This window comes from Hoplias malabaricus, chromosome X1, assembly GCF_029633855.1.
Source record: "Hoplias malabaricus isolate fHopMal1 chromosome X1, fHopMal1.hap1, whole genome shotgun sequence".
Classification (NCBI taxonomy): Eukaryota; Metazoa; Chordata; class Actinopteri; order Characiformes; family Erythrinidae; genus Hoplias; species Hoplias malabaricus.
This window is the reverse complement of record NC_089818.1, coordinates 50,656-78,526: the sequence shown is the minus strand read 5'-3', so window position 1 is coordinate 78,526 and position 27,871 is coordinate 50,656. Positions and strand designations below refer to the sequence as shown.

At 40.1% G+C, this 27,871-nt stretch overlaps 3 protein-coding genes across 4 annotated transcripts; all 3 read left to right on the top strand.

Annotated features, from left to right (window-relative positions):
• The first annotated feature begins 26 nt into the window (after positions 1 to 26).
• LOC136676130 (protein IWS1 homolog) lies at positions 27 to 4,671 on the top strand. The gene is made up of 12 exons (XM_066652998.1): positions 27 to 161; positions 294 to 347; positions 623 to 761; positions 854 to 991; positions 1,547 to 1,697; positions 2,043 to 2,125; positions 2,444 to 2,573; positions 2,805 to 2,922; positions 3,247 to 3,358; positions 3,692 to 3,748; positions 4,059 to 4,185; positions 4,478 to 4,671. The coding sequence occupies exons 1-12, from the start codon at positions 62 to 64 to the stop codon at positions 4,601 to 4,603; spliced, it is 1,335 nt and encodes a 444-aa protein (XP_066509095.1). The 5' UTR covers positions 27 to 61; the 3' UTR covers positions 4,604 to 4,671.
• An 844-nt stretch (positions 4,672 to 5,515) lies between these two features.
• On the top strand, positions 5,516 to 9,481 carry LOC136675900 (V-type proton ATPase subunit e 2-like). The gene is made up of 4 exons (XM_066652700.1): positions 5,516 to 5,667; positions 6,438 to 6,485; positions 6,840 to 6,939; positions 7,963 to 9,481. The coding sequence occupies exons 1-3, from the start codon at positions 5,564 to 5,566 to the stop codon at positions 6,931 to 6,933; spliced, it is 246 nt and encodes an 81-aa protein (XP_066508797.1). The 5' UTR covers positions 5,516 to 5,563; the 3' UTR covers positions 6,934 to 6,939; positions 7,963 to 9,481.
• Positions 9,482 to 12,289: 2,808 nt separating this feature from the next.
• LOC136675382 (period circadian protein homolog 2-like) lies at positions 12,290 to 26,363 on the top strand. 2 transcript variants are annotated; one of them, XM_066651889.1, is made up of 24 exons: positions 12,290 to 12,433; positions 15,096 to 15,476; positions 15,840 to 15,932; positions 16,104 to 16,258; positions 16,584 to 16,705; positions 16,927 to 17,128; positions 17,318 to 17,369; positions 17,600 to 17,742; positions 17,868 to 17,946; positions 18,023 to 18,129; positions 18,615 to 18,768; positions 18,862 to 18,970; positions 19,117 to 19,272; positions 19,459 to 19,555; positions 19,713 to 19,824; positions 20,294 to 20,418; positions 20,765 to 20,932; positions 21,089 to 21,328; positions 21,581 to 22,704; positions 23,023 to 23,185; positions 23,281 to 23,452; positions 23,877 to 24,027; positions 24,414 to 24,536; positions 25,611 to 26,363. In XM_066651889.1, the coding sequence occupies exons 2-24, from the start codon at positions 15,145 to 15,147 to the stop codon at positions 25,725 to 25,727; spliced, it is 4,296 nt and encodes a 1,431-aa protein (XP_066507986.1). In that variant the 5' UTR covers positions 12,290 to 12,433; positions 15,096 to 15,144; the 3' UTR covers positions 25,728 to 26,363. The 2 variants fall into 2 exon arrangements, with proteins under 2 accessions (XP_066507986.1, XP_066507985.1); XM_066651888.1 differs by having other exon boundaries at positions 19,710 to 19,824.
• The last annotated feature ends 1,508 nt before the right edge of the window (positions 26,364 to 27,871 follow it).

The following is a 27,871-nucleotide window of genomic DNA, read 5'->3' as shown; positions in this document are numbered from 1 at the left end:
CTCTCAAAACTTTACATGCGTGTGTTTTATGTGAGCAGACTCCTGTGTACTCTCCTATTTTATGGTGATTACTCTACTTTTTCTCTTTCACACAATGAATTCAGAGGAGACATATACGGTCCCTGGGATCCTCTCTTCATCGTCTAATGGAGGAACCTTTGGTATGTTTTGAAAAACCTAGTTTGACTGATTTTGGCTTTGGATTTACATGATTTTTAGTTTCTTCAAGCTTTGATGCTGATGGTGTTAAATGATAAACATGATGTTGAGCTTTGTAATTTGTATAATTTCAGTGATGAGGAAGAAGGTCACTCTGTTTGACAGTGGCAATGGCAGTGAAATAACAGGTAAAGTCCTCTCAACTCTCGCTTTCAACTACGGAGCTTATATTTTGAATGTAAACAAATGAATACAAATGAAATAATAAAGCTGTATTTGCAAATGTGATTAAAATAAGTATTATGTTATTTTATAAAATAAAAATAGTAGTTATAATATTAATTTTTAGCTGCAGAATTTGTTAATTAGGATGTTCAAGTCTTCATGTAATTGTAGATAATTGAGAGGCAGAAATATTTATTATTCCCATTTCTACGTGCTGTGATATATTTTCTCTCCACAGCTGTGAGGAACAGCAGGGCCATATCTGATGATGTCTCTAACAGTGATGAAGGCTCTGGGGCTTCAGACAAAACTGCAGTAGCAAAACTGCAAGAGTTTAGCTCCCAGAGTGAGGATTATGATCACAAGATGAGGGTCAAGTAAGTGGAACTGACCTCAGTTTATCTCTTGCACTTTGTTAGCCACCTGTTTTTTTTTTGAGTGTGTGACCCCTGCAACCTCTGTCCCATAGGAGATTGATTACTGATATCTTTGGAGAATCAGGAGATGAGGAAGAAGTAGAGCTGGACAGAGAGAAGCAGCAGGGTGCTGTTAAAGCTCTGATGGAAGCAGCTGAAAGCTCAGATGGTGAAGTTCACAAAGCAAAAGAGTGAGTCTTCAACATTCACTATGGATTACACCGGCTACACCAACATGACCACATTATATCGACCTACTGTAGCTGAGGTCACAGGTCACAAAGTGACATACAGCCAAATAATATAGTACAATATTGACATAACACTCCTTCACAAACTCAGTGCCAGAAAGGCAACTATAGGTGCACTTTGTATTCACATAGCAACCAGTGGCAATTCCATATTGCCCAATAAACATTAAGGTAATACTTTATTATTATCAGAGGACCTGAGGTTCCCACGCCTGTTGTTCACTGTCACATAAATTGAATAGTAATACATCAATTTTTAGTGTGGGGTGTAGCAGCTGTATATGAGCTGTATTAATTACATTAAATGAAGGTTTACAGAATATTCATATATATATATATATATATATATATATATATATATATATATATATATATATTGATCCCCAAAAATATCTTCTCCAGCCATATGCATTATAAATGAGTAAGCAAGTTAAATAACTTACACCTTTATTGTAAACTGTAAACTGAAATAACTTCAATCTGTATGTCCTTTAGCACACCGTTTATGTCTGACTTTGACATCATGCTGGCCCGTAAGAAAGCTCTGAGTGGCAAGCGCAAACGGCATCAAGACGGAGGGACGTCCACCAGCGATGCCCGCAATGTCGCCAGGGCCATGATCACCAAGATGACTGAAGCTGCAGAGGTATTTAATTTGTGTTGTGTAATGTAAATCATCCTGCCAAATTATTACAAAGGCATTCCATTCTCAGCGGCGACTGTAGAACATTTGTGAAACAAGTTTTGTAAAGCAAAGACACACTGGCAACATTCCCTTCAATGCCACCACAGCTCTGTCTGTCTTATCATTTCTTAAGAGACTGTGTGTAGCACTTAACCTTAAATGTATTACCCTTTAGTTTGCTCAAATATCATGGCATGAGGGATTGTTAATTATTCTCAACCTGATGTGGCTCTTCTGTTGAATTACGGCTGTAATGTCTCAGATGTGAGTGTGTTAATGCGCATGTGTGTGTATATGTGTGTGCAGGAGGATCGAATGCTGAACAGTCAAAAGAAGCCTGCACTAAAAAAGCTGATGCTTCTTTCCAGAGTAGTGATGCATTTAAAGAAGTAAGTAGCTTTAACCTATTCGTCTCTGCATTATTTATTTAAGTGTATTTGCGGTTCTTACAATACCTTTAATCTACAGCTATTAGCTGTTTCATTAACAAACACCTACCTGTGAAAAGCAGTCCATCTATTGCAGCAGAATTGAGTCTGTTCATTATTGGAAAGTTAACACCACTGATTTGGCTACAGCATTTGGCTAATATTAGGCCTTGGCTAATTTTAGCCCTACAATCTTGTGTGATAATACACCTGATAAAATGACCAGTTCCTCTAGATGCTACATAGGAGTTTTTATGCATTTGTGTATTTGTCCCTCAGGCAGGATCTAAAGGAGACATTTATAGACAGCGGTGTGATGACGGCAATAAAAGAATGGATCAGTCCTCTGCCAGATAAAAGCCTCCCAGCCCTGAGGGTCAGAGAGGAACTGCTCAAGGTCCTGCAAGAGGTGAGGCATTCCTGCATTGTTTGATTCATTGTAACAGCGGTCCTTGTTCAGTGGGTTTGGGTATTTGTAAAATGTCTTAAAAACACAGCAAAACATTTTGCCCCTGTTTAGGAAAAAACATTTTGTCATGTTTTTTCATAATTTAAAAAGTCCTGGTTTCTTATAATCATGTAAAACTAGACCGATACGACTGTAAAAAAGACATCTTGAGTGCTTGTGTGTGTTCTGCAGCTGCCAAGTGTCAGCCAGGAGACTCTGAAGATGAGTGGAATCGGCCGAGCTGTTATGTTCCTGTACAAACATCCCAAAGAATCTCGGCCAAACAAAGACCTAGCGCTCAAGCTCATCAGTACGTACACACATCACATTTTTAATTACTTAACATTTATGAATACTGTTTATCTGATGGAGGTTATTCTGCTGCTGTAGCAGGTCTCGCATGGGTTTTTAAGACTCACATATTCTCTGCATCTTTTAACGTCCAATTTTGGACACTCTTCCTCATACAAACAGATACTTTTATGTCTAAATTCCCCAGAAACATTTCCTGGAAATAAAATAATGACTTTTTGGCCAATTTTTTAAAAATTATCACAGTACTGTCTGAAATTAGAAAATTATTATAGATATTTGTACTGATCATATGGATGTGTGTGTGTGTGTGTGTGTGTAGATGAATGGTCTCGAACCATCTTTGGCTTATCATCAAATTACAATGGCATGACAAAAGAAGAGAGGCAGCAGAGGGACCTGGACAAACACATTGCCCCTCGGAGGCAACTCAGGTACAAACATACTCTCACACACAAACACACCCTTTTACACATAGACAAATACCTTAAGATGAATCCAAACGACACACTACAGTACTATGCATACTGCACTGGAAATGAACTAATTAGATGTGGAGGATTTTAACACATAGCTTTTCTTCTGTAGTTTGCGGTGTTTAATGCATACATCTCAAACACAGAAACCCCTGTCTTGTACTTCCACTTATTGGCCTTTTTATGCATTTTTTAAAAGGATGGCTGATCCAAACTGCACTTCAGCAGATGAGCTGCCGTATCTAACTCTAAACCAATGCATTGGAACTGACATGTTTATTGTCTTTACAGTTCAGGAGAACAGATTCCTCAAAGAAATCTGGAGGATTGGTTGACAGGAGAAGAGGAGTGAGTATGATGCCTACACTCACATGTCCAGATATATGTGCACAATTAGTGACAAAGACTATTGGCCAGTCATTTTACATTTACACTTAGGTTCATCAGGCTTTATTTTTTTCCACAAGTAGATGCTATTTGCATGAATGTTTTAAATATTTAAATAGAGCAGAGGTTTGCATCAAGAGCACTTTCCTCCTTTATCATTACAGCTGATGCTGCAAATGACACATGAGATAAATCAAGGAATAGTTAAGTATCATTAAGCTATTAAACTAACGTTTGTTGCAACTCTCTCTCCCTCCCTCACTCTCTCTAGTTCTAAATCTCCTAAACGACTGAGGCAGGGTGATTCTGGGTTTTGTATGCGTGCAAAACCACCCACGCCATCCAGCAGTGTTTATGTGATCAGGCCCAAATGGAACGTAGAGCCTGACTCCAAGCAGGTGAGTGGAAGGGGCTGTGTGCACCTGTTCAGGTGGTTTTAAGAAGATATTATCGGTTAATAACACCTGTTTTTATTTGTATTGGTTTTAAATTGAAGAGCTTGCAGTTCACCTCAAATTGTTAAAGCTCCCTTGCACTGGGCTATGTTTGGTCTAAGAGTATTCCATTATACAGGACCCTCATCTTAATGCTAAGCTCAGATTGGATATTTCTACTGATCCTTAGCCATGTGTGATTGTGTTGTATAGTGTTTAATATTAATTGCTCTCTGTTTCTTCTCCTCTCACTCAGGGCCCTGTGCGGAAGCGAGGATCTCGTGGAGAAAGGCAGATTAAACTTTTTGCAAAAATGCATCGCATGACAAAGCCTTACCACGCAATGAAGATCAGCGTAGATGGAAACCGCTTGTTCTTTTGATCCCTGCTCCTGATTCCCTCTCCCTCTCTTTTCATCTTTTTTTGCTTAAATATTTGTATTGTGTCCTGAATGCTAACAGTTTCACTTTCACAATAAACACATTTTTCACATTTACTTTATTGTTCTCTCTATAAACAAAAATCCATTCAGGGTTTGCATGGTGGCACAACTGGAAATGGGGCTTTCACAAAGTCCCAATGTTTTGTGGTTGTGGCTATTCAGGCGTTTCTGTAAGAGTGAGTGCTTAGTGTGTTGTGGCCTGAGATGGACTGGCATCTTGTCCTGTGCGTGTTCCTGCCCTGCACCCAGTAGCAGCAGGTAGCCTCTGGACCGCCGTTGCCCTGAACAGGTTAATGCAGTTACAGGAAATGAATACGTCTGAATCCTGTAAAATAATTGTATCAATTGTATTAAAGAGTAAGTCTGTTCAAAAGTGGACAGGAATAATGCTGCAATTTTAGGAAAACAAATAGTTCCATGGCGTTTCTCGCACAGTATGCAGCAGTACAATATGCTGTGAGGGTACTGCCACCTGCTGGTCGAAGTGTGATCAATAAATATCGCCCCGCACCTGTCTCTTTCTCTCACTTACTCTCTCTCTCTCTCTCTCTCTCTCTCTCATCACATAACGTTTTAACACGGTTAAATTCTGGATTTTCACGAGAAGGGTTTTTTAAAGAATTGTTGTAAAAACTAAACTGCACACTAACGTCTCAAAAGTCTGCTGAACCTTAAATAAGTTACATCCGGGTATTTTTGGAAGGGCTGTCCTGTTAATATATTGATAGCTCTTTTGGCCAATCACTTACATCATTTCCTAAGGCGCCTGACCAATCACAATCGAGGACCGTACGACTGGCTCTGCTGTAAATCCAGTCTGTTCTTGGATTTCTGCGGAACCTTTTCCGAATTTTTCTTTTACATTTTAAAATATTAAACCTACATTTTATTAACTCCGAAATGGTTTATCACTCTCTGGCGGTGCCTGTGATCTGCTTCACCATCTTCTGGGCGCTGGTGGGGGCAGTGGCTCCGTTCTTCGTGCCGAAAGGACCGAACAGAGGGTAAGAATTAAAAAAAATCCTAACGGTGTTACCATATGTCAACCTAATAACCTTAATTCCTTCCTTTACGGGATTATGCATTTTATAATGTCTCGATACGTTTAATGTCTGCATTTTAATGATATTTGAGCTATTTAAAGGCTTCGTTTAAAAGGCCTGAACCGTTTAATGATGCTGAATGCAGCGTTCAAGTGTCCAATCATTTCCGTGTCCTTATTAATGAAATGTCCGAGACTGGGGACGTTGATCTAGGACATGTCAATAACCGTAAACAGCAGAGTTCCAGTCTTTATTAAAATGATGATTGATTACTTTCCACTTGTTAAAACGTGGTTCTTCCAGTTTTTTTAATGCAATTGTTGTATTTAGAAAGACGAGTTTGTTATAGAAATGTTTATATCATTCAGCGGGATTTTGCATGGTTCTTTACATCATCAGAACGGTTGGAATTAACCCTTAAGTTAATCACACTCAGTATTTTCATAAGCCGTTCCAGAAATACACTTGACATCTGAGATTCTGCTGTTGTTAACCGAATATTTTGTAGTGAATGCTCCTTAAAATGCCACACTGCTAGAGACAAAACTAAGTGCATCACCACAGTGAGTAGAGAATATGTCTAATGCCTCTCTCTGGAAAATACCCTTAATGATTTACATTTACGCTAAATTGGCTGATTGATTGATGGATGAAGTGAAGTTTCTGCTCTTTAGGCCAGTTATATTTTATTTTACATATTGTATTTACATATTTTTTCTCCGTTTCTCCAGGGTCATCATTACCAGCCTGGTACTGACAGCAGTATGTTGCTATTTATTGTGAGTACATTTAAAACATGTTACAGTAGTTAATATCATATAGACTCGATTATATGTGTGGCATACTGTTCTATGTTCTCTCTGAGGACATTTGTGTCACGAATATGAACAAGCATTTCTTTAATGAAACATTATTTTGTGTTGTTTACTGCAGTTCGACATTTGTCCAACAGGTGGCGTTAGAGTATTAGTAGTGTACACCAGTGATGTGCATTTAAACACTCACAATACTTAAATCACTTGATTTTTTTATTAATTCTCACTCTATTTTGGGTGTATATATATATACAAGTAACATTATCGAATTTTATTTTAATTTAATTATTTAATGTATCGCTGTGTGTTTTGTGGCAGTTGGTTAATAGCGATACTAGCCCAAGCAAATCCTCTGTTCGGACCCCAGCTGAAGAATGAGACCATCTGGTATCTGCGCTATTTCTGGGAATAAACTAAGGTATGTACAACCAGACAGACAGGTAATAATAATATAATAAATTAATTAGCCACAGAAAGATCATGCGTACCATTGTTTTGCCTTATTTAAGGGGTTTTAGGGGGCGGCGGCACGGTGGCACAGCAGGTAGTGTCGCAGTCACACAGCTCCAGGAACCCGTGTTCGCGTTCCGGGTGACTGTCTGTGAGGAGTGTGGTGTGTTCTCCCTGTGTCTGCGTGGGTTTCCTCCAGGTGCTCCGGTTTCCTCCCACAGTCCAAAAACACACGTTGGTAGGTGGATTGGCGACTCCAAAGTGTCCGAAAGTGTGAATGTGTGAGTCTGTGTTGCCCTGTGAAGGACTGGCACCCCCTCCAGGGTGTATTCCCACCTTGCGCCCAATGATTCCAGGTAACCCACCGCGACCCTGACTTGGATAAGCGGTTACAGATAATGAATGAATGAATGGAGGAATGAATGAATGAAAGGGTGTTAGTCCTAATATCAGGAGTTTGTTGTGTTTTTCCCCTGTCTGTGTGGGTTTCCTCTGGGTGTGCTGGTGTCCTTCCACAATCCAGTTTGTAGGTTGAATGGCTATGACAAAGTTGTCCACAAGTGTGGACGACTGCAAGAGTGTGTGTTGAACGCGATGGACTAGACCCCTTGGTTCTGAGTAGGCTCTGGACCTAGCCACACCCTGAACAGGATGAATAAACTAAAGAATATGAATGAGTGAACGAATGTATTTGTGCAGGGGCTTGTCTCTCGCAGGATTTCATTACAAATTTATCTTTAGTTCATTTTTAAAAATATGATTTAAAATGAATACATTTATTAACTTATTTCTTTAATAAAGAATACGTGTCCTACCTAAATGAGTAGTTTCCCATGACTTCAAACATGGGCTAAACCAATCAGATTTTAGAACCTGAACCAGCAGTAAATCACATAGAAAATGTATTACAACAGGAATACAAACACAGTTAACGTTTCCTCTTTCTCTTTTTCTCTCCTTTTCTTTGCCTGTTGTTTTGCAATACTGGTAGGGATACATTGTTGTCTGAGTGATCATTAAAATATTTAGTTCCTGTTTCAATGCTCATCCTCAATACAAAACAACAAAGTTCATGCAGTTAATGTGATCCACATGGAGTTATTCATGTCCCGACAATGACCCGTCCCCTGGAACATCCACCTCCTGCTTCTGGGTGTAGACGCTGACCTTGTCTTCTCATTATTTGACAACATTCTTTATTTCAAATGATGTTTATACATTAAGCACGCCAGACATATAGTGTGTGTGTGCGTGTGTATATATATATATGTATATATATACATGTTACTGTCAGTGTTGTCCTGTGGGTAGTTTTGTGCAATATTAGGAGCTTGAGGAGCTAAAGTCAGCCACCTGAAGACTGGTGTGTTATCTTTGTTTGTATGCATTATGAGTTGTGTGTGTGTGAGTGATATTAGTGGAGTAACTAGCATCCTGGCTGTGCAAATGTGTTTTCAAAAATGTTAAAAAAATAGCTAAAGGTGATAATTTACCTTGTTTACACAATGTTATGATTTTGTTATTCATTATTTATTTGTATATTTTTTTATCCCAGTTTCCATGGGCTACTGTGGAGTGTAAATGTGAAAAATGTAAAAATGTTAACTTTTAAAGACCTGTGTTTATGCTGGAATATCTACACCACTCACAAATACATATACACATCTCATATACTGTTGGTAGGTTGGACAAGCTTTCATTACTATTTCAGTAATATATAGTATATATAGTAATAGAGAGCAAGAGCATTTCTGTTGAGCTGTATCAGTCAAACCATTTACTGACGTAGAGTAATCCAATCCTCTGTGATGCCTCAACCACTGAAGAGCACAGTTGGTCTCACTCTCTACAGGATGGCCTCCGTCTTGTCTAACCTAGCAACAGAATTAATTTTGTGGGTGGATCATGGATAACTGACCTGTTACTTTGTAGACGTAAGTTAATGAGTTAATGCACTGGCTCCTGTGAACATTCTCCCCTTTTAATCAGTGAATCATTTTATTTATTTAATGTATATTCCCCACCTTGTTTCCATGGAGATTGCCTTGACCACCGTTTTTTGAACATTTTCACCTCAGCTTTAACCAAACAATGATTATATACAGCTACTTTTGTTGAAAGACCAAATCTTGTTTTTTTTTTAAGCCTCATGAATAGGCACACACTGGAGCCACAGCTCAGTTATCTCACCCGAACGACCAAGAGCATGATTTATTGTATATAGGCTCTTTATATTTTGGAGGCTTTGGTTTGCTCCAGTTCTAAAATGTGGCCTCTTTTCCATCTGGGACTTAAAGCTGCAACATCACAGCGTTATATTAATAATATAAATGGAATATGGAATTACAGTCCAATATGATGCCCCTCAATTTGGACACGGGCATCATTTATGCACTTTCTGATCTCCATGGAAATGACGTGTCAAAAGTAGTGATACACAATAATTATTAATGATTCCTTATGATCACATTCTTCTGCTCATGTCTGTCCAAAACCCACAATAAAATCTGAAACGCTTATAAAGAGTCTGATTTTGATTTTGGCTTATGTTTTTGTGGTAATAAGAGTTCACATTTTCTGTCTAAATATATCCCTTTGTGTATTCAGCTACTTTAAGACACACCTATTATGAACCCAATCATTCAACTCCCCACACTCACGAGTTGAGTAATCTCATTAGCAAACAGTGCTAATAGAATCGGATGCTTTGGAGCAGCTGTGTACAAACCTAATGTCACTATGCCCAGTGCCAGGTGTTAATTAGAAGGGTGTAAATTTCCTCTGACTGTAGAGCAGAATAAATATAGTCTCTAGAGTGATGGCTCTGCATCCAATACCTTTGGACTAATTTGGGAGCCATGACATTTCATCCAACATCAGTATCTGACCTTACTCGTGTTTAGGTGGCTGCCTTCAAATCCTCACAGCAATGTTCCAACATGTGATATAAAGACAGCTGGACACTTTGGCTCAGGTTATGGAGCCTTGCTCAGTGCTTGCTGCTTTATAATGTACAAATACAAGTTTGATACAAGTTAGATACTTGTTAGATACACGTTTATTTGTAGGTTACTACGCTGAAAAATGTGATAGAGATTATTAGATTTAATTCTACTCATTGATGCAATTTTCAATTTGTGTTAATATACTTTTTCTTCACGGCACTTCAGTGAATCACTCTTCTGAGTTTGACTGAGTCAACACAGCTGTTAAAGTGAAGTTTTTTTAGCCTCTATGTGTAGGCAGCTTTGAATGCCAACTATCTTTCTACTCCCACTGCAGATTATTTTTGCTGGATTCAGGGGGAGATATCCTAGTTTGGATCTTTTATTATGATGCCAGCATGTGCAGCAGCCACATTTAAACATCTCCAATCCTTCAACCTTTTTAAAATCGTTCCCACACATTATTAATTCATTCCTATGCATTCCTATCCATGATTTTATAATTTGTTCCCACGGCTTATAAAATCATTCAAGTCCTATTAGATTGTCCACTAATATTAGTGATCCATTTCCAAGTATTATTAAATGTTTTATATATAACCTTTTCCCCACTTATTAAATCGTCTCCATGCTTTAAATTGTTCCCACATATTATTAAGTCGTTCCAATGCCTTATATTCAGTGGTACATATACATTAAGTTTTTCCCGTGCCTTAATTTATTTTGAAGGGATGTCACCAGAAGGGTTCCCTGTGTGTAAACCTGTGAATTATTTGACTCATATATATAAAGTTTTAAATGCTGGAGGGTTTTTAAAAAGCAGGATTGCTGATTTTGTAAAATTATGTAATGTGGTCCAAGTTTTATAACAGTAGTTCCTGCGTTAGACACGAGGGTGAAACGAGTCCTTACACAATCAGCTTGTCATGCAGTCTAACTTATTCTGTACGATACATGTTTTATCTGAAATAGATCCGCACAGTGTACGTGGATTTAACCGTAGTTCAGGATGTTGCACACTTTTTCACAATTGCTTTAAGTGCAGTTTTATTAAACTCTCTATGAATAAATATCAACATAGTCGTGCAAATGGTTGTAATTTATAACAAATATATTCCTAATGAATCTTTTTCTAATAAAAGAAAATACGTCACGATGTAACACTGTCATTTATGTAACAGCGCAATGTGTCGCTTGATGAACCTTTAACGTTTGGAGCTTTTGTCATGCAACGCTCATTTTCTTGCGTCCCATAATACAAAGTCTAAGAAATATCACTGTTACCAACGCATTATTGTTTAAATTATTATTTTATAGCTCTACGCGCGCCAACATGGGACTCCACGTGCGGCGCGCTGCCAGTTTACATAAACAGACCGGCGCAGCGTCAGGCCAATCGGCAGCGATTGACGTCACTCCTAGTGTTTACCATGGAAACCCCGGCGAGACAGCCAATAAAATGAGAGAATCATAGAATGAGGGGGGCCTTGTCAGACGGGGAAGGGGCGGGGCCCAAAATTAGGTCTGTACTCGAGTGCCTGGATTGAGTAGTAGGTTGTGATTCACGTAGTCGAATCGATTCCATGAAGGGAATCTTTTTGTGGGATTTAATGCTCAAAGCTTCACCCAGCTTTCACAGTTTAATCTAATTTAGGCAGCAACAAGAACCAGCTACGTTATATCATATATCATTATTAATGTTAGTATGTTATTGTTATTAAGTTAAATAGTTATATAGCATAAACTGTGTATGCGTAGTAGAAGAATTAATTACAGTTGTTTATCACTTAAAAACAGGTCAAGGTGCTTGGTTATATGACGTACACGTTTGGTTTATTTTCTCATTTTCCAAGTAAAACAAACTGAACACATTATATACAGAACATTTCTTCATATTTTATTGCTCAGTGACACTTTAATTGCTAAATTTGCAAACAAATTAAAACATAAAACGTGACCAGCTTATAACACAATGCATGTTTTATATATTATATATATATACTATTAGTAATCAAATGGAAAAAATGCTGTAACATATATATATATGCAGCACATATATTCTCTATATTTCTCCTAAATATGTAAATTTGAACCAAAATGCGTTTTCAGTTGCTTAAATTGATGAACAGAATGTGATTGTATTAATATTGTAAAATACCACATCTGAGTGTGTTCAGTACAATGTGTACGTTTTTTACGCTTAGAAAGAATATCAGCAAAAAAGTGCATATTCGGGTAGCCGTGCCCAAACTTTTGCACAGCGACTCACTTTCGATTCATTTGTGAATGGGCTTTGTGAATCGGACGAGACTTTTCGTAGACATGAGTCGGTTCAGCAAAGTTCACTCCTCAGACCGAGTCGGTGACGGTGTGGGTAGTAGGGCAGTGCGAGTAGATCTGGAGCCGGTGCTGTAGAGTGAGAAGCTGTTTTGGGGATTTTATTATATTTCGCTTTGAGGAGGACACTAATACCTTCATGAAGTAAAGGAAAACTGGATACACTACTATTCAGTCAAGGTTTGTGCATAATTCTCTCTCTTTTTCTTTCTTAACGCTTAAAAATAAGTTGCATAACCTAGAAGGGACTGCGCATGCGCGGTCGTCTTCGGTTGCGAGAAAAAGCGAGTTTTTCTCTATTATTTTGTCTTTGAGACGGTTTTAATGATATTGTGACGAAGGGTGTGTGAAGTAATGAGTGCATGACTGTTCTGGACCTAAAAAGTGAGTGAGGACGTACCCAGAGTGAGAGTTTAAGCGAAATAGCTCTGCTTTTACATAACTGTGTCAGTGTACCGTGCAGTGCATTGCAGGTCAACGTGTTAGTTTTAACAGGACACAAGGAGGGGGTGTTTATTGATGGCTTAGTCTTTTTATTTTTGACTTTATAATAACAATAAATGATAATTTGCTATTTAAACGTGTCTGTTTATCCCCCAGCTTGAGTTTGGTCCTCAAAATCCTGTGAAGTTGTGTGTGGTATATAGGCCAGTGTTGTATTATGACATGAATATGAATTTAAGATATTTACAATCAGGTATTTGAGATATGTAGTTATTAATATTGCTTTAAATATATATTAAATTGTTTTAATTTGGAAAGAATTACACCAGGGCTAATAAACCAACAACAAAGTTACCAGTTTCATAATCACTAGACTTTCCTTTAGAGCAATGAAAACACAATGGGAACCCAGTTTTAAAGTTTTACAAAATTGTATTTGTCTTGTTTAAATGCACCTGGGCAGTATACAGCAAAGCAGGATTTCTCAGTTAGCCATATAACTTAAGCTCAAGTTGAGGATTGTTTCTCAGATGTTTTTTCTATTGGCCAGGCTTGTTTTCAGGTTTAAATTATCTGTCTAAACAGAAATCCTGCTTTGTGTTGTCCCCCTGGTTAAGGTGTTGATCACTTTAACCATTATACTATGTGGCTGAGTATTGTCACAAATCTTTTATGATTGTGTATACAGTCTCACAATCTCTAACAACAGCGAAGTATACAGAAAAAAAGAGCCTTTTCCAAACCTAAATGCATTCAGAATATTTTATTTATGTTTATATCTGCAAAACCACTGTCTTTACTAAAAACACTTGAAGTATTGTTTTAAAATTGTAGGAATTTTAATGGAGTTTCCCTTCACTACTTTAAATAGGCCACAGGGTGCTAGCCTTTCTGCTCATGCATTATTAGACTAAACGTCTATGAACAAGAGGTGTTTAAAATCACATTCAGTGTCCTTCAAATTTTCCCCACGTTCATCTTTATTTGGCACCTCGGGTATCATGGTAAAGTGGATTGGAATTTACAGTAACTCTTGGACAGGATTTGGATTATGGGGCTGATTCAAACACCTGTTTTAGGCTAATGAAACGACAAGATCTGATTTCATGTTCAGTGTTTACCTTATGGAAAGGGCAATATTTATATTTCCAGAACAAAACCTTGTTAATTTCTACATTAGTTGAAAACCTATTGTTCATAAATTTACTAAGCTATTGTAATTCTTAGTCTAAATCCAACAGAATTGGTCCAGAATGTAGTTAAAATATGCTGCAAATAAAAAATATCATTATTGAAACTAATAACATAATATCAATACTTTACCTCACTAACGTTTATGTGGCTGAATGCCATGAAATCTGCACAGAAATGTTCCACCCTCTAGTGTAAAGCCCTTACTGAAGTGTAGAACGTGTAAACAAACCTTTGGATGTAGGTTGTATGAATCTAAAAAAATAACTTTGGCTAAAATGAACAATGTTACTTGCTGCTTTTGGTTTTTGAGAATTGTTTTTAGTTTTTAAGTCCTTTCCAAATTAATTCACATTTCCAGAGTTTTATATCGAATTGTTCATCGTCTTTTAACAGGATTTAAATACCTGGGTTTTCATTATGGTATATGCCCTATTCCTTAAGCTCTGCAACAGTGGGTTTAGTTCGTAATATGTCCAGATTTACTTACTCTGAGCATGTTTATTAAACTGTAGTTTTGCGTTATGTGTAACTTCTGCTCTCGCTGTGGCCCTCTAGAGGAGCAAATATCTGTTCTGTGAGGTAGCAGTGAAATATGATGCATTATTACATGATCTGGGTGACTGTGATTTGTTGTGTAAGAGTGTTTGAGAGCTGCATGACTTTCTGTAGATTCAAATCACATTTTACAGATTAAATTCACGTCTTACAGGTAACAGGCACACACACACACACACACACGTCTGACATAACCCCTATACGCAGTGTCTGTGTGTATTATTCCGATTCTTCTGCCTAGTGATATAACGAATGTTATTTCTTTTACAGCATCAGGGGTTATGTAAAATATGTTCCAGTTCCTTATGTAAATGGTATTAAATGACTTTACTTGTTACATGTTTATTACAATTGCATGAGTATATACACTGATCATCCACAAGATTAAAACCACTAGCAAGTAAATTGAACACAATTGATTATCTGTTTTTGGAAATAGTTGGAGTGGCAAGTTGTATCCACCATTAATACTTGACCTCACTAATGTTTATATGGAGGCTAAATGTCATCAGATCCTCAGGGCAGTGTTGCAACATCCAGTGTAACGCCTTTCTCCGAAGAATAGAGGCTGCAACTGCAGCAAACAGGAGCAAAATGTCTGCAACTGTTCAATTATCAATTATAGATTTTTATCTGTTCTCTTCTACAGATTCTGCCCCTTGTGCTATGTATAAGGTCAGGTAAACTCATCCCTGTCCATGCCAGGTGAGGTGAAGCCGAAGCCGTACCTGTTCAGCGGCGGGTCAGAGGCAAAGGTGGAATCTCCCTGTGGCTCCATGTCTCACCTGCACAGAATGGGCGGGGCTTCAGAGGGCAGTGACAGCAGTCAGGAAAGGCCCTCTTCCCCAGGGCCCCACCCACAACTACATGAAGACATGGAGATGGGCGGGTCCGGCTCGAGTGGAAGCGGTACGGAGTCCCACGGCAACGAGTCGCATGGCAATTATTCTCAGTGCAATGAGTCTGTGGGGAGCTCCAGCGGTAACGGAAAAGACTCCGCGATTATGGAATCATCAGGGAGCAATAAAAGGTGAGATTGGGTGCTTTTTTGTACCATTTTTTTTCCAGGGATATCCATGCATATTCAGTATTTGAGTGTGACAAAGCCAAGTCACGTTCTGTATGTGTTACAACAGCTTGGATGATTAATCTGTGAGTGCTGGTGATAGACTGGACAGCTTGTCGTCCAGATCTGTCTCCCAATGAAAACATGTGGCAATTATGAAGTGCAAACTACAAAGAGATTTATATTCATTCTGTGGTCCATTAAAATGAAACTGATACACAGTGCAGTGGACGGCTACTACATTTAAATCATGTAGGGAAATAAAAAAGAAAATGAACAGTGAAGCTACATACACAGTTTTTCTCATTTTCTCATTGCTTCTTTCAGCTCAAACTCCCAGAGTCCATCTCCTCCGAGTAGCTCAAATGCTTTTAGTCTGGTGAGCTCAGAACAGGACCATCCATCCACCAGTGGCTGCAGGTAACACACACACACACTTATATAATACAATTGCAGTGCTGAAGTTAGAAGATCTTTCTAGACTTTAAAGCATTTAATTCAGTTTCACTCATAAAGCTCACTGTCAGAGAAAGGGAGAGTAGTAACAGCTAGGTTTTGACCTGTGTGTGTTTATGTGCTTGGCCTCTGCAGCAGTGAACAGTCGGCGAAAGCAAAGAATCAGAAGGAGCTTTTTAAGACACTGAAGGAGCTGAAGCTTCACCTTCCAGCAGATAAACGCAGCAAAGGGCGAGCGAGCACACTACACACACTCCGATATGCACTGCGCTGCGTCAAACAAGTCAAAGGTGAGGACCACAAACCTAGGAGTGTGTGTTACTTTGGATGTGTTCAAGAGTATTTATGTTGGTATAAATGTGTGGGTTTTTTTTTTTAAAGAAAGGCTCCTACATTGCTCTTAGCTCCCAGATTTTGATCTTTTAAGATATATTCAAAATATTATGCACAGTCTGAACACATTAAACTTTGTGCTGTTTCTGACTGTTGGGAAGCTTTCCAAATGCTAAGGTTTATTTTCTTCCAATTTGATTTAATTTGAACTTTTTTCCACATTTAACCTGGGCTGCTTTTGGAACAACGAACAGGTTCTAAAATGGATTTTGTTCCCTTTAGCTAACGAAGAGTACTATCAGATGCTGATGATAAATGACAGCCAGCCGTTGGGGCTTGATGTCTCCTCCTACACCCTTGAGGAACTCAACAGCATCACCTCAGAATACACTCTGAAAAACACTGTGAGTCCCTCTCTCTCTCACTCTCTCACACACATGCATTAAGCAAACTTGCATATTTAGTTGATTTCATTGCAAATATTTTGAGTCCACAGTGACTCTTCACCCATTTCATTATCTGGAGTTCTCAGAAATATTCCTCAGAACGCTTCAAAGGTTTAGAAAACATTTGATAATGATGCGTGTGTGTGTGTGTGTGTGTGTGTGTGTGTGTGTGTGTGTAGGATATCTTTGCAGTAGCCGTGTCTCTGATCACGGGAAAAATCGTTTATATCTCGGAGCAAGCAGCTGGGATTCTGCACTGCAAGAAGGATGAGTTTAAGGATAGGAAATTTGTGGAGTTTCTGACGCCGCAAGACGTCAGTGTTTTCTACAGCTTCACCACACCTTACAGGTTGCCTGCATGGAGCATGTGCACGGGGACAGGTCAGTAAACACACAAAAGCACCCAGTATAAAAATCTGTATCATTGTAAGGTTGAGAAGTGTGCATCACCCAAAAATACTGAGATATCCAAAATATCCATGGGATTCTTTGAGAGTTCATTAAGTCTCTTACTGAATTATTGTCATTACACACATCTCAGTAACAAAAAACTTGTCCTTTCTCATGCAGAATCATCATCTACAGAGTTCATGCAGGAAAAATCCTTCTTCTGCCGAATCAGGTGAGAATTCTACAATAAAGAAATGCCAAAAGGCAGTCAAATCATTTGAAATGCTTTTTGGGTCTACTCTACTATTAATAGTATTTATAGTTTTTTAAAGACCTTGCAACAGTAAGTGTTCATAATTATTAGACTAATAGAACACATAATAATAGTGGGAAATATATAGGACCCTTGTGTGACTGTGTGTGTGTGTGTGTGTGTGTGTGTGTGTGTGTGTGTGTGTGTAGTGGCGGAAAGGAGAAAGAAGGAGGTCTGCAGTATTATCCATTCAGGATGACACCATATCTAATGAAGGTTCAGGATGCAGAGCTGTCAGAGGAGCATTTCTGCTGCTTAATACTGGCAGAGAGAGTCCACTCTGGATATGAAGGTACATTACAAACACAACATATCACATAATTGCGGTCGTTCTGTATTTTAATATAAAAATGACTGGATGTCAACTTGTGGTTCCGCTTTTTTAACAAACACTTGTTGTCTGTTCGTATTTTTCAGCACCTCGTATTCCACCAGATAAGAGGATATTCACCACCACACACACTCCCAACTGTGTATTTCAGGACGTTGATGAAAGGTATGTCTTTACCTTTATAACTCTCTAGCCCATGCTTGGCACTGAGCTGTTTCTAATGCTCTTCTTTCTTTTGTAGGGCGGTGCCTCTGTTGGGATACCTGCCACAGGATCTGATTGGGACCCCTATCCTTCTTCACCTTCATCCCAATGACAGACCGCTGATGCTGGCAGTACACCGCAAGAGTACGAATTTACACACACACACACACACACACACACACACAAAGACTTTCTGTCCCACACACCTACGTGCAATGTCTTCAAATCTAATCTAAATGTTACACACCGTGCCTAATTCCTGTTTGTGTGTTTAATGTGTTTGATTAAGCCTAACATACAGCCACATTCACTGGGGTGAGGTGCATAGAACCCTTACAAAATTGGGAAATAAAACACGACGATGATCCTGATGACTGAATTTAACTTAAAAAAATATATGCAGTATGTATATACAATGAGCAGCAGCTCATTTCGCCATACGAAGTATATCTAATAACTCTAGCTTTTCTTGACACAAGCTACACCTCCATGTTAAGAGACAAAACACACATGAAAGAGTCTGTAACAAGACATGCACCCAATACACACTAACACTGCCTAACTGCCTACCATTCAAAACACAAAAACCCACACTCATTTTTCTAATGCTATTTGCTGTTCCTCTGCAGTTCTGCAGTACATGGGGCAGCCGTTTGATCATTCGTCCATCCGCTTCTGCACTCGAAACGGAGAATACGTCACCATAGATACCAGCTGGTCCAGCTTTGTTAACCCCTGGAGCCGCAAGGTGTCCTTTATCATCGGACGACACAAAGTCCGCATGTGAGTATGCAACACATGCAAACATACATACACATGTGTACAGTCTCGTATGTATTTGTGCCTTACATGCGCATGTTCTCGTATGTGCTACAGGGGTCCTGTGAATGAAGATGTGTTTTCAGCTCCTGCTTACACCGAAGGGAAAATCATGGACTCAGACATACAAGAAATCACAGAGCAGATTCATAAGCTGCTGCTACAGGTACATACACATATACATGGAGCAGTATATAAATATTTATATACCCTTTGCAAAAATCTTGGATGCTCTGGACCAACTCCACAGACCGTTGGCTAGAGAGTTTAAAAGCCCCCCCCCTTTGTGTGTGTGTGTGTGTGTGTCTGTAGCCGGTGCACAGCATGGGCTCCAGTGGTTATGGCAGCAATGGTTCTCATGATCAACTGTTGAGCATTGCCTCATCCAGCGACAGCAACAGCAATGGAAATGGCAACGCTGCAGCAGGCAACAGCAATATGGGCCAAGAGGAGAGCAGGACCAAACCAGTAAGCTTTACACAAACACCCAAACATCACATCACTCATTGTTACTCAGTATTAGTCAATGTGTAGTCAAATGTAAGTAAATACAGACGCTAGAGGGCGCCATTGTGCAACATTTTATGCATTTACTCTTACAGGTGAGTAGAGAAAATAGAATGAATGCCAGTGTTTGATTTTTTGTTTGTACAGAGAACATTTCAGGAGATTTGTAAAGGTGTACAGCTGCTGAAGACTCAGGATCAACAGGGCCTGACTGTCAAACCAGATCAGAAAAAGAGCTCTGAATGTAAGTGTAAGCATGTGGATAGGTGCGTGTGTGTATTTGTGTGCGTTTAAATGTGCAATTGGACATTCAAATCTGTGTATCAGTAGCAACATGCTCATATGGAAATCCAAGTCTAAGCTGTGTTTTTAATGGGAAAATTGAATGATGTCTGCAGCAGGGTTAAAGTCTTCAGCCACGAAGCAGAAAGATGGTGCTGGGGCAGTGGAGGAGCTGAGGGACCAGGGCATGTACTCATACCAGCAGATCAGCTGTTTGGATAGTGTGATAAGGTGTGTTTAATGATATTATTCTGATAGTTAAACCGTGTAAACTGAGAACTGACAATGAAATTAGTCAATTAAGCACATTAAAAATCTAAAATCATAGACCTGCCTGTATCACTGATCATTGGAATTTAATCTCTGTAAAATCAGAATCTGCCACAGAATGTTCTTATTAGTTGTGGAAATTAATTTTAAGTAAAAGAGAAAATATTATGCTTTAATTTACAAAGCTGAAAACTCATACATTCTGTGTAGAATATAACACTGATATTATGAATCATTTTAAACCTTTGTTTAATTATTAATTATTATTAATTGGACACTTAAATAGCAGTTTTAATATATGACCTCAATTATGTCACTGGATATGCATCAGTAGCTGTTTATAAAATTACTGGTAGCTCCATATGACGATAAACATTCACGGAAGAATGTTATGAGGCACTATGTAATCTGTTGTATAATCTGTTTTCAGATATCTGGAGAGTTGTAATATCCCAATCACTGTGAAGAGGAAGTACCAGTTCTCTTCTAACACTACATCCTCAAACTCTGACGAGGAGAAGATAGTAGCAGATGGAGCTCTGCAGAGTCTTCAAGGTGGCAAGATTTACCAAAACTGCACATTTTTAAAAGACAATCTGAGAAACTTATAAAACGTGCTAAATATATCATCTCCGTTGGGGCTGGATTTAAGGCATATTGCCTGTTTTGACTGATTTATGCAAATTTAGGTAGAAAATAAATGAGTAAGTAGAATTACAGAGCTGAATGTTTTTTAAAACCAAGTTACTGGAGCTCAAAATACCTGGAGGAGAACGCTAACTGCTTTATTAATTCATTAGTGTATCCTTAGAAACTGCACATTTCTGTAAAGATAATCTATTGGTTGTTCTACTAAATTCCATTATAGTGAAAGTTTTTACTCTTTCACATTTTTTCACAGATCCCAGGGCCATTAAGAAGCCTCCAGCTGGACCTGCTGCTGTGGTCAGTGGGGCTTTAACTCCTTTGCCTCTGCCTACAAAGCCAGAAAGTGTGATGTCCATCACATCTCAGTGTTCATACAGCAGCACCATCGTCCACGTGGGAGACAAGAAACAGCCAGAGTCAGGTATACTCACCAACGTCCTATTTATAAATGGGTCTAAAACAACCTAGCAACACAGCAGTAATGAAAGGGTAACAAAAAAGCAATATATTATTATTGTAAATTAACATCTAATGCATCATCTCATGTGTATGGTTTATACTTTGTTTACGTTTGCAGAGATTATTGAGGATGTAGCCGAAAGTCCTGCCCCTTTGGCCCCCGTCAGCATGGTGTCTCCACCCACAGTGGAGCCTGGAGCTTACAGGAAGCTGGGGCTGACCAAGCAGGTCCTGGCCGCTCACACTCAGAAAGAGGAGCAGGCGTTCCTGAGCCGCTGCAGAGAGCTGCGTCTGTCCTGGACTCTGCAGAAAGACTGTCCGGCCAGTGCTCCCAGAATCCGTGGGCAAACCAATGAAGGTAAAGTGCGCATATGCACACTGTAATATTTTTTTTAAATTATTGCTTTATCCCAGAAGCGCCTCGTGAATCTTAGTGTCCAGTTAATAGTCTCACTCCAAAACCCAGCCGAATTATTGCTTTTTTTGTGAAGATACAGTTCTGTTTCTAAAGCTTTGGATAAGAACAATTTGCTCGCAAACCATCTCACGGCGTCAGTGTAGAGGCGTGACAAAAACAACCTGGAAAATAATTGTCTCTGTTTCTCTCCAGGACCTTCAGTTCCTTCAGGAGCCCGTGTGTCCAAACCCAGCGCATCTGGAGCAGAACCGACCACGAAGAGGAGTGGGAGGACCAGGAAACCAAAGAAGCCTCGTATAAAGAAACCTGATTCGTCTGATAGTGCTGTTTCCCAGCGGATGCTCCGCCCACCTCTGCAGAGCCTCAATCAAACCTCCTGGTCTCCGTCTGAGGCGTCCCAATCCGCCTTTCCTGTCCCTTACCCTACTTTAGTCCCTGGATATCCTTTTTACTCGGCTGCTCCTCCTTCCGCTACTACAGTGCCCCCTGGTGGAGAGCGGAACCAAAGCGGAAGTTTCACAGGGGCTCCAGGGGCTCAGGCTACGCCCACTGCCACCCCGTACCCAGCCCCATTGGTTACACCAATGGTGGCCTTTGTTTTGCCCAATTACGTCCTTCCTCAACTTGGCACCGCGCCGCGTCCACCTTTCTATGCAGGTCCCCAGCAAGCTTTCAATACCCAGCAGCCCTTTCAACCCCAACAAGCAGTAAACCTCCAGCAACCTCTCCAAACACAACCAAACTACAATACCCAGCAGCCTTTCCAACCTCCTCAACCTCAACAAGCCTACAACACCCAGCAACCCTTCCAGCCTCAACAAGCTTATGCCACTCAGCAAATCTTTCAACCCCAGACAGCTTACAATACCCAGCAACCATTTCCAACTCAACAGACTTACACAGTCCAGCCACCTTTCCCACCTCAACCAGCGTACAGTTCTCAGCAACCTTTCCAGCCCCAGCAAGCCTACACTACCCAGCAGCCCTTCCAACCTCAACCCCAAGCTCCCTTCACCCCTCCGCAAGAGTTTAAAATGCAAACCCAATTCCCACAGTACAGAATGAGCTCCGACACAAAACCGTCCACTAATGAAGCCCAAGAAGGCCTGTCCCCACCGCCTTCCCTTCATTCTCCGCCACTTTTTGGCTCCCACTGCAGCTCCCCTCTGCAACTGGACCTCCTTCAGCTGGAGGATAAGCCAGACTCTCACAGTACAGCAACTATTTCAGGATCCCAGGGTGTCAACAGCTTGGTGCAGGACAAGAGCAATGCAGTCAACAGCAGTGCTGCCGTTACATCGGGGGAGGTACAGCAGGTCAGAGACTGCAGTTGTGTACATTTTTGTGTTCGTTTTTTAGAAAGCTACAGTAGAGCGTTTTTATTTATGAGTGAGTGGAAAATAGTCCTATCCATGCTAAAACGGCCAATGAAATTTCGCATTCGGTGTTATTTCTTGGTACAAATGCAAGCTTTCTGATTGGGTAGGCCTTCAGGAGCTAGACAGTAGGCTTCATTAATTTCAGTCTAACTAACAATAGATGACAAAAACATTGTACCACTACAGTTTCTTATTAAGTTGAGTGGATAGTTTGATGTTAGTATTTTGTCTCACGTGAATCTCATGTTCTTCCAGCCACATACCCCGGGAGACGGAGGCCCAAGTGACATTCACTCCTCCTCCAGTGATCTGATGGAACTGCTGATGCAGGAAGACTCTCACTCTGGAACAGGCTCAGCTACCTCAGCCTCTACAGGCTCTGCTTCCAACTGCTGTAACACCTACAACAGCGGCACAGGTAAGTTCAAACCCCTAGGGACATTAAAATCAATAAACCATTACACAGAACTGTACACAGGATTCTACATTAGATATTTCTTTTTCAACCTATAGGAAGCAGCAACACCAGCAAATACTTTGGGAGTGTGGAGTCCTCTGAAAATGACTGCAAAGCGAAGAGGAAGGAAGACGGGCAAAACTTTAAAAATGTTCTTCAGGATCCACCCTGGCTGCTGATGGCAAACGCTGATGAAAAAGTGATGTTGACTTATCAGGTCCCAGAAAGGTGCGTGAAATCACTGCCAGGTGACTGGACGTAAAAAGTCTGAAGGGCTGCTTTCACATATGAACTCTGCACATTTTCCAGAGTTGAGCTTTCAGGCATGTCGCCTACAGCCGGAGATGTCCATGTCAGATGCGTTTTTACTATAGGAAATGTTCTGCATGCTTTAGGCATGGTGTGGCACCCCTGTTGTGGGTGTTGGAAGCACAGCACGAATTCACTGTGAATTCTCTGGAAAATGACCCATTCTCTATGTACTGGGGGGCTGGTATGATAAAATCTGGGTAATGTCGATTACAAATGATTCAGACATTTGTGTTCGCACATACTGCCCCTGTTCTGGGTTACCGTGCATGTCTGAAAGAAGCTATTGAAATATGTGTGAGGAGAGGTGTTTGATGAGGTGTTTGTTTTTGTGTTTGTTCAGGGACATGGAGAAGGTGTTGCGTGATGATCGAGAACGTTTGAGGCGGATGCAGAAGAGTCAGCCTCGGTTTACCTCAGATCAGAGACGAGAGCTCATAGACCAGCACCCCTGGATGAGGAGAGGGGGGCTCCCCAAGGCCATAGACGTCAAGGTGTGTGTGTGTGTGTGTGTCTGTGTGTGTAACCACATGTCATGTGGTTGTCACAGAAAAATCTTATATCTCTGAAAGCCCTTTTGTGGCACCAAAGGATTATTCCAACAAACATTATTTGGTTTCTCTCTAGAAAGTGTTGTGATATCTATTTCTGATTGTTAAAATAAGCCCTTATAGATGTTGCTGTAGGTTTATGTGAGTTGAAAACTTTTATAGGGGTTGTGTAACCTTATGAATGATGGCTTACAGTAAGGTGTTACTGACATTTCCATATGTTTATGTTGATGCAGTTTTATGAGTTCAGTATTTTTTAACACGTGCCAAAGTATGTAACGCCATTGTCAAAGTTTATGGCAAAACATTTTGTGTTTTTCTGTGTGTAGGAGTGTTTGTACTGCGAGGACGACGCCTGCGCTCCCTTAGAGGAGGAACTCCCTGACATGGAGCTCGGCATTCTGGGAGCAGAGACCCCACAGGAAGAAAGTGTGGCTCAGATACAGGAAGAGGTGGGGCAACACAGCCCAGAATCTGTCTCCTAGTAACTCTGAAAACAAGGATGTTTATCAAACAGCGTGGGGCAGCCAATTTGTCCAGATAATTCCTCACACTTGCACTCTTTTACACAAAGACACACATACCGACAGGTGTAGTGTAACTACACATCCCAGTTCTGAGCTGAGAACACACTCGGTTTTTATTAAGTCGCCTTACTTTTATTCTGGCAAAATCTGTGTGTGTGTGTGCATGTCTGTTGTGTTTGTGTTTGGAACGTGTGTGTGTGTGTAAAATGAATGTAGCTGACATCAGTGAAGTTTCATATGGTTAAACTACATGACAAAAGCCTGGACTTAATTTAAGTAATTAAAATTTATATTAATAACTTTATCAGCTATCAACTTCATTCCTAACTTGAAACCAAAAAGAGACCGTATATATTTATATTTTAACAAAATCGTTCCGTTCTTGAAGGATGATAGTAATCAAAGACTATATTAAATTTATTTATAATTTATAAAGTGGGTTCAAGTCCCACTCTGGGTGACTGTCTGAGAGGAGTGTGGTGTGTTCTCCCTGTGTCTGCGTGGGTTTCCTCCGGGTGACTGTCTGTGAGGAGTATGGTGTGTTCTCCCTGTGTCTGCGTGGGTTTCCTCTGGGTGTTCCAGTTTCCTCCCACGCTCCAAAAACACACGTTGGTAGGTGGATTGGCGACTCGAAAGTGTCCGTAGGTGTGAGTGTGTGCATGATTATGTGTTGCCCTGTGAAGGACTGGTGCCCCCTCCAGGGTGTATTCCCTCCTTGCGCCCAATGATTCCAGGTAGGCTCTGGACCCACCGCGACCTTGAACTGGATAAGGGTTACAGATAATGAATGAATTAATAAATGAATGAATAATTTATAAAATAATTTTTATGCCCCCCCCCCCCCCCCACACACACACATATGCACTGCCTAAATTGCGATGGATATGGGATATTTGGACACAAGAAAGCAACTGTAGCAAATTTTCTGTTGACCACGCTGCAGTAAATGGATATTTAAGTGCAATCATCTATGAGAAAATATAAAAAACTATTTTGCAGGAAACTTTGGCTAGGTACCAGGCTCAAAACACTGGGCAAAGTAAGGACCAGAGGACACGCTCAGTGACCAGAAGTGGGCTCTTGTTCAATGGTGCATTTACACTGCAAACAAATTGACCGTTTTTTGTGGTCATGGACAGCAGGAAATTTAAAACCTGGATCTGGACCTGAGGCTCAGAAGAAAAAGGACCAAATCAACGTTATTTTTTTTTTCTGTTTCTGAAGTCATACATGATGTTTCAGTGTTTCATTTAGGTTTTTTTTTTAATTATTATTATTATTTTTATAATGAAATCCTGTCTGTTAGAGTGGGCTGAGCAGCAGAGATTATTTTAACCAGATTAAATGGTGTTTTTGAAAATGCCTACTACTTTTAACTGGGGTTTGCAGTGTTGTGATTGGGAATGATAAAACTCAATGCTATTAAAAGTGGAAAACGGGGGGTGGGAGAAACGCAGTCAGTTGTAGCTTTATCTTTATGTTTGCCTGAAATGCAATCACAAGGTGGCAACAGCACCTTCTAAATGCCCAGCGACCGGACTCGGTCACAATGTCTTTATCTTTAGGCTAATGTTGCTTGTTTTCTCTGCTGTTTGGATTTATTTCTCTAAATGCCATGTGTCATTTGATGATGTTTTCATGAGTATATGAATTATTTAAATGTTTCTTCTCTCCTCCCTATTTGTCCTTTTTTTTGATAGAAAACCTCTCTCTTTCTGATTTGTCATGATTTTCATGTTGAAATAAAATATGACGCACTACTCTTTGAAAGATGGCTGTTGATAAACTCTGCTTAGCATTGCTTTAAACTAAAATTTAAATGTCTACACAAATACAGGGCACTGTAGCTAAGAGATATGTACAATTTTTAATCTTTCTGAGAACATCAGCTGGACATGGCCATATATCACCCATAGAGGGCAGTGCAACCTCATTTTACCTGAATATAGTTATAGTGTGTCCAAATACTGTATATCAAGACCGCTCTTCTTATAGGTCAGTTCAAGGACTTTAACGTGATGCCGTTGCTGAAATGGGCCACAGCTTGCAAAAAACAGCATCAAATTAAATGGAATGGCCTGGAGGATCTGTACATGAGACTAAGTTCACTAGGCTCAATGTCAAGCATCAGCCAGTAGGTTATAAAATTCGTGGAACTATGTTCTCTGGAGGTACTGAGCGTTTTTTAGTATCCTTGCAGGACTACCACCAGAGTGCACAACAAAATCACGCAACACCAGTAGCTGGCCTCACTAAGAGTAGGTCTAAGAGTGTTAATGTTAAGGAGAATGAGAATTTAAATAGTTCTCTCAGCAATTAGAACATTATGTATGATTATTAATTCATATTTTTCCCTTTGTATGCCACAGAAGACCATGTTAAGCCGTTTCTATTGTCATGTCTCAGTCCCAGGAGGTTATTTTTCCCCTCTGTTATCCCTGCATTTGTTTAACCGCTTTCTTTTCTGTTGGAGTGGTGTGACCTTAACTGCTCTCTGACTGCAGCCGACCATCTGTGCTATGAGGGAAGTGATGATGATATTGAGAAATCAATGCTACATTCATTAGGTCCCTGAAGAAAGGTCCTGTATTTTTGTGGCATGGAATAATCTGCGGTGTGGCACTACAATAAAGCATTGTTTAGTTGGAGGCACAGTGGAGCAGCAGGTAGTGTCGCAGTCACACAGCTCCAGGGACCTGGAGGTTGTGGGTTAGAGTTCCGCTCCGGGTGACTGTCTGTGAGGAGTGTGGTGTGTTCTCCCTGTGTCTGCGTGGGTTTCCTCCGGGTGACTGTCTGTGAGGAGTGTGGTGTGTTCTCCCTGTGTCTGCGTGAGTTTCCTCTGGGTGCTCCGGTTTCCTCCCACGGTCCAAAAACACACATTGGTAGGTGGATTGGCTACTCAAAAAAAAGTGTCTGTAGATGTGTGTGAGTGAATGTGAATGTGTATAATGTGTCCAGGGTGTATTCCCATCTTGCGCCCAATGATTCCAGGTAATGATTCCCAATGATTCCTTGTCACTTGTTCCAGCTGCTGAAGTAACAGCCTACTCTTCTGGGATGGCTTTGCACTTCATGTTGAAACATTTGATGCTATTAGAAACAAGTTATGAATTTGGAATGAGCTTTGGGAATATCTCTTGCCTGCAGCAGATGGCCCAGTTTAAGTTCTTTAAGTTAAATTCTGACCTTTATATACAAACCGAAATCATACAGCTTTAGATTGATGAAAGATGTCAGAGGTCAAGCAACCCTCTCGGCTC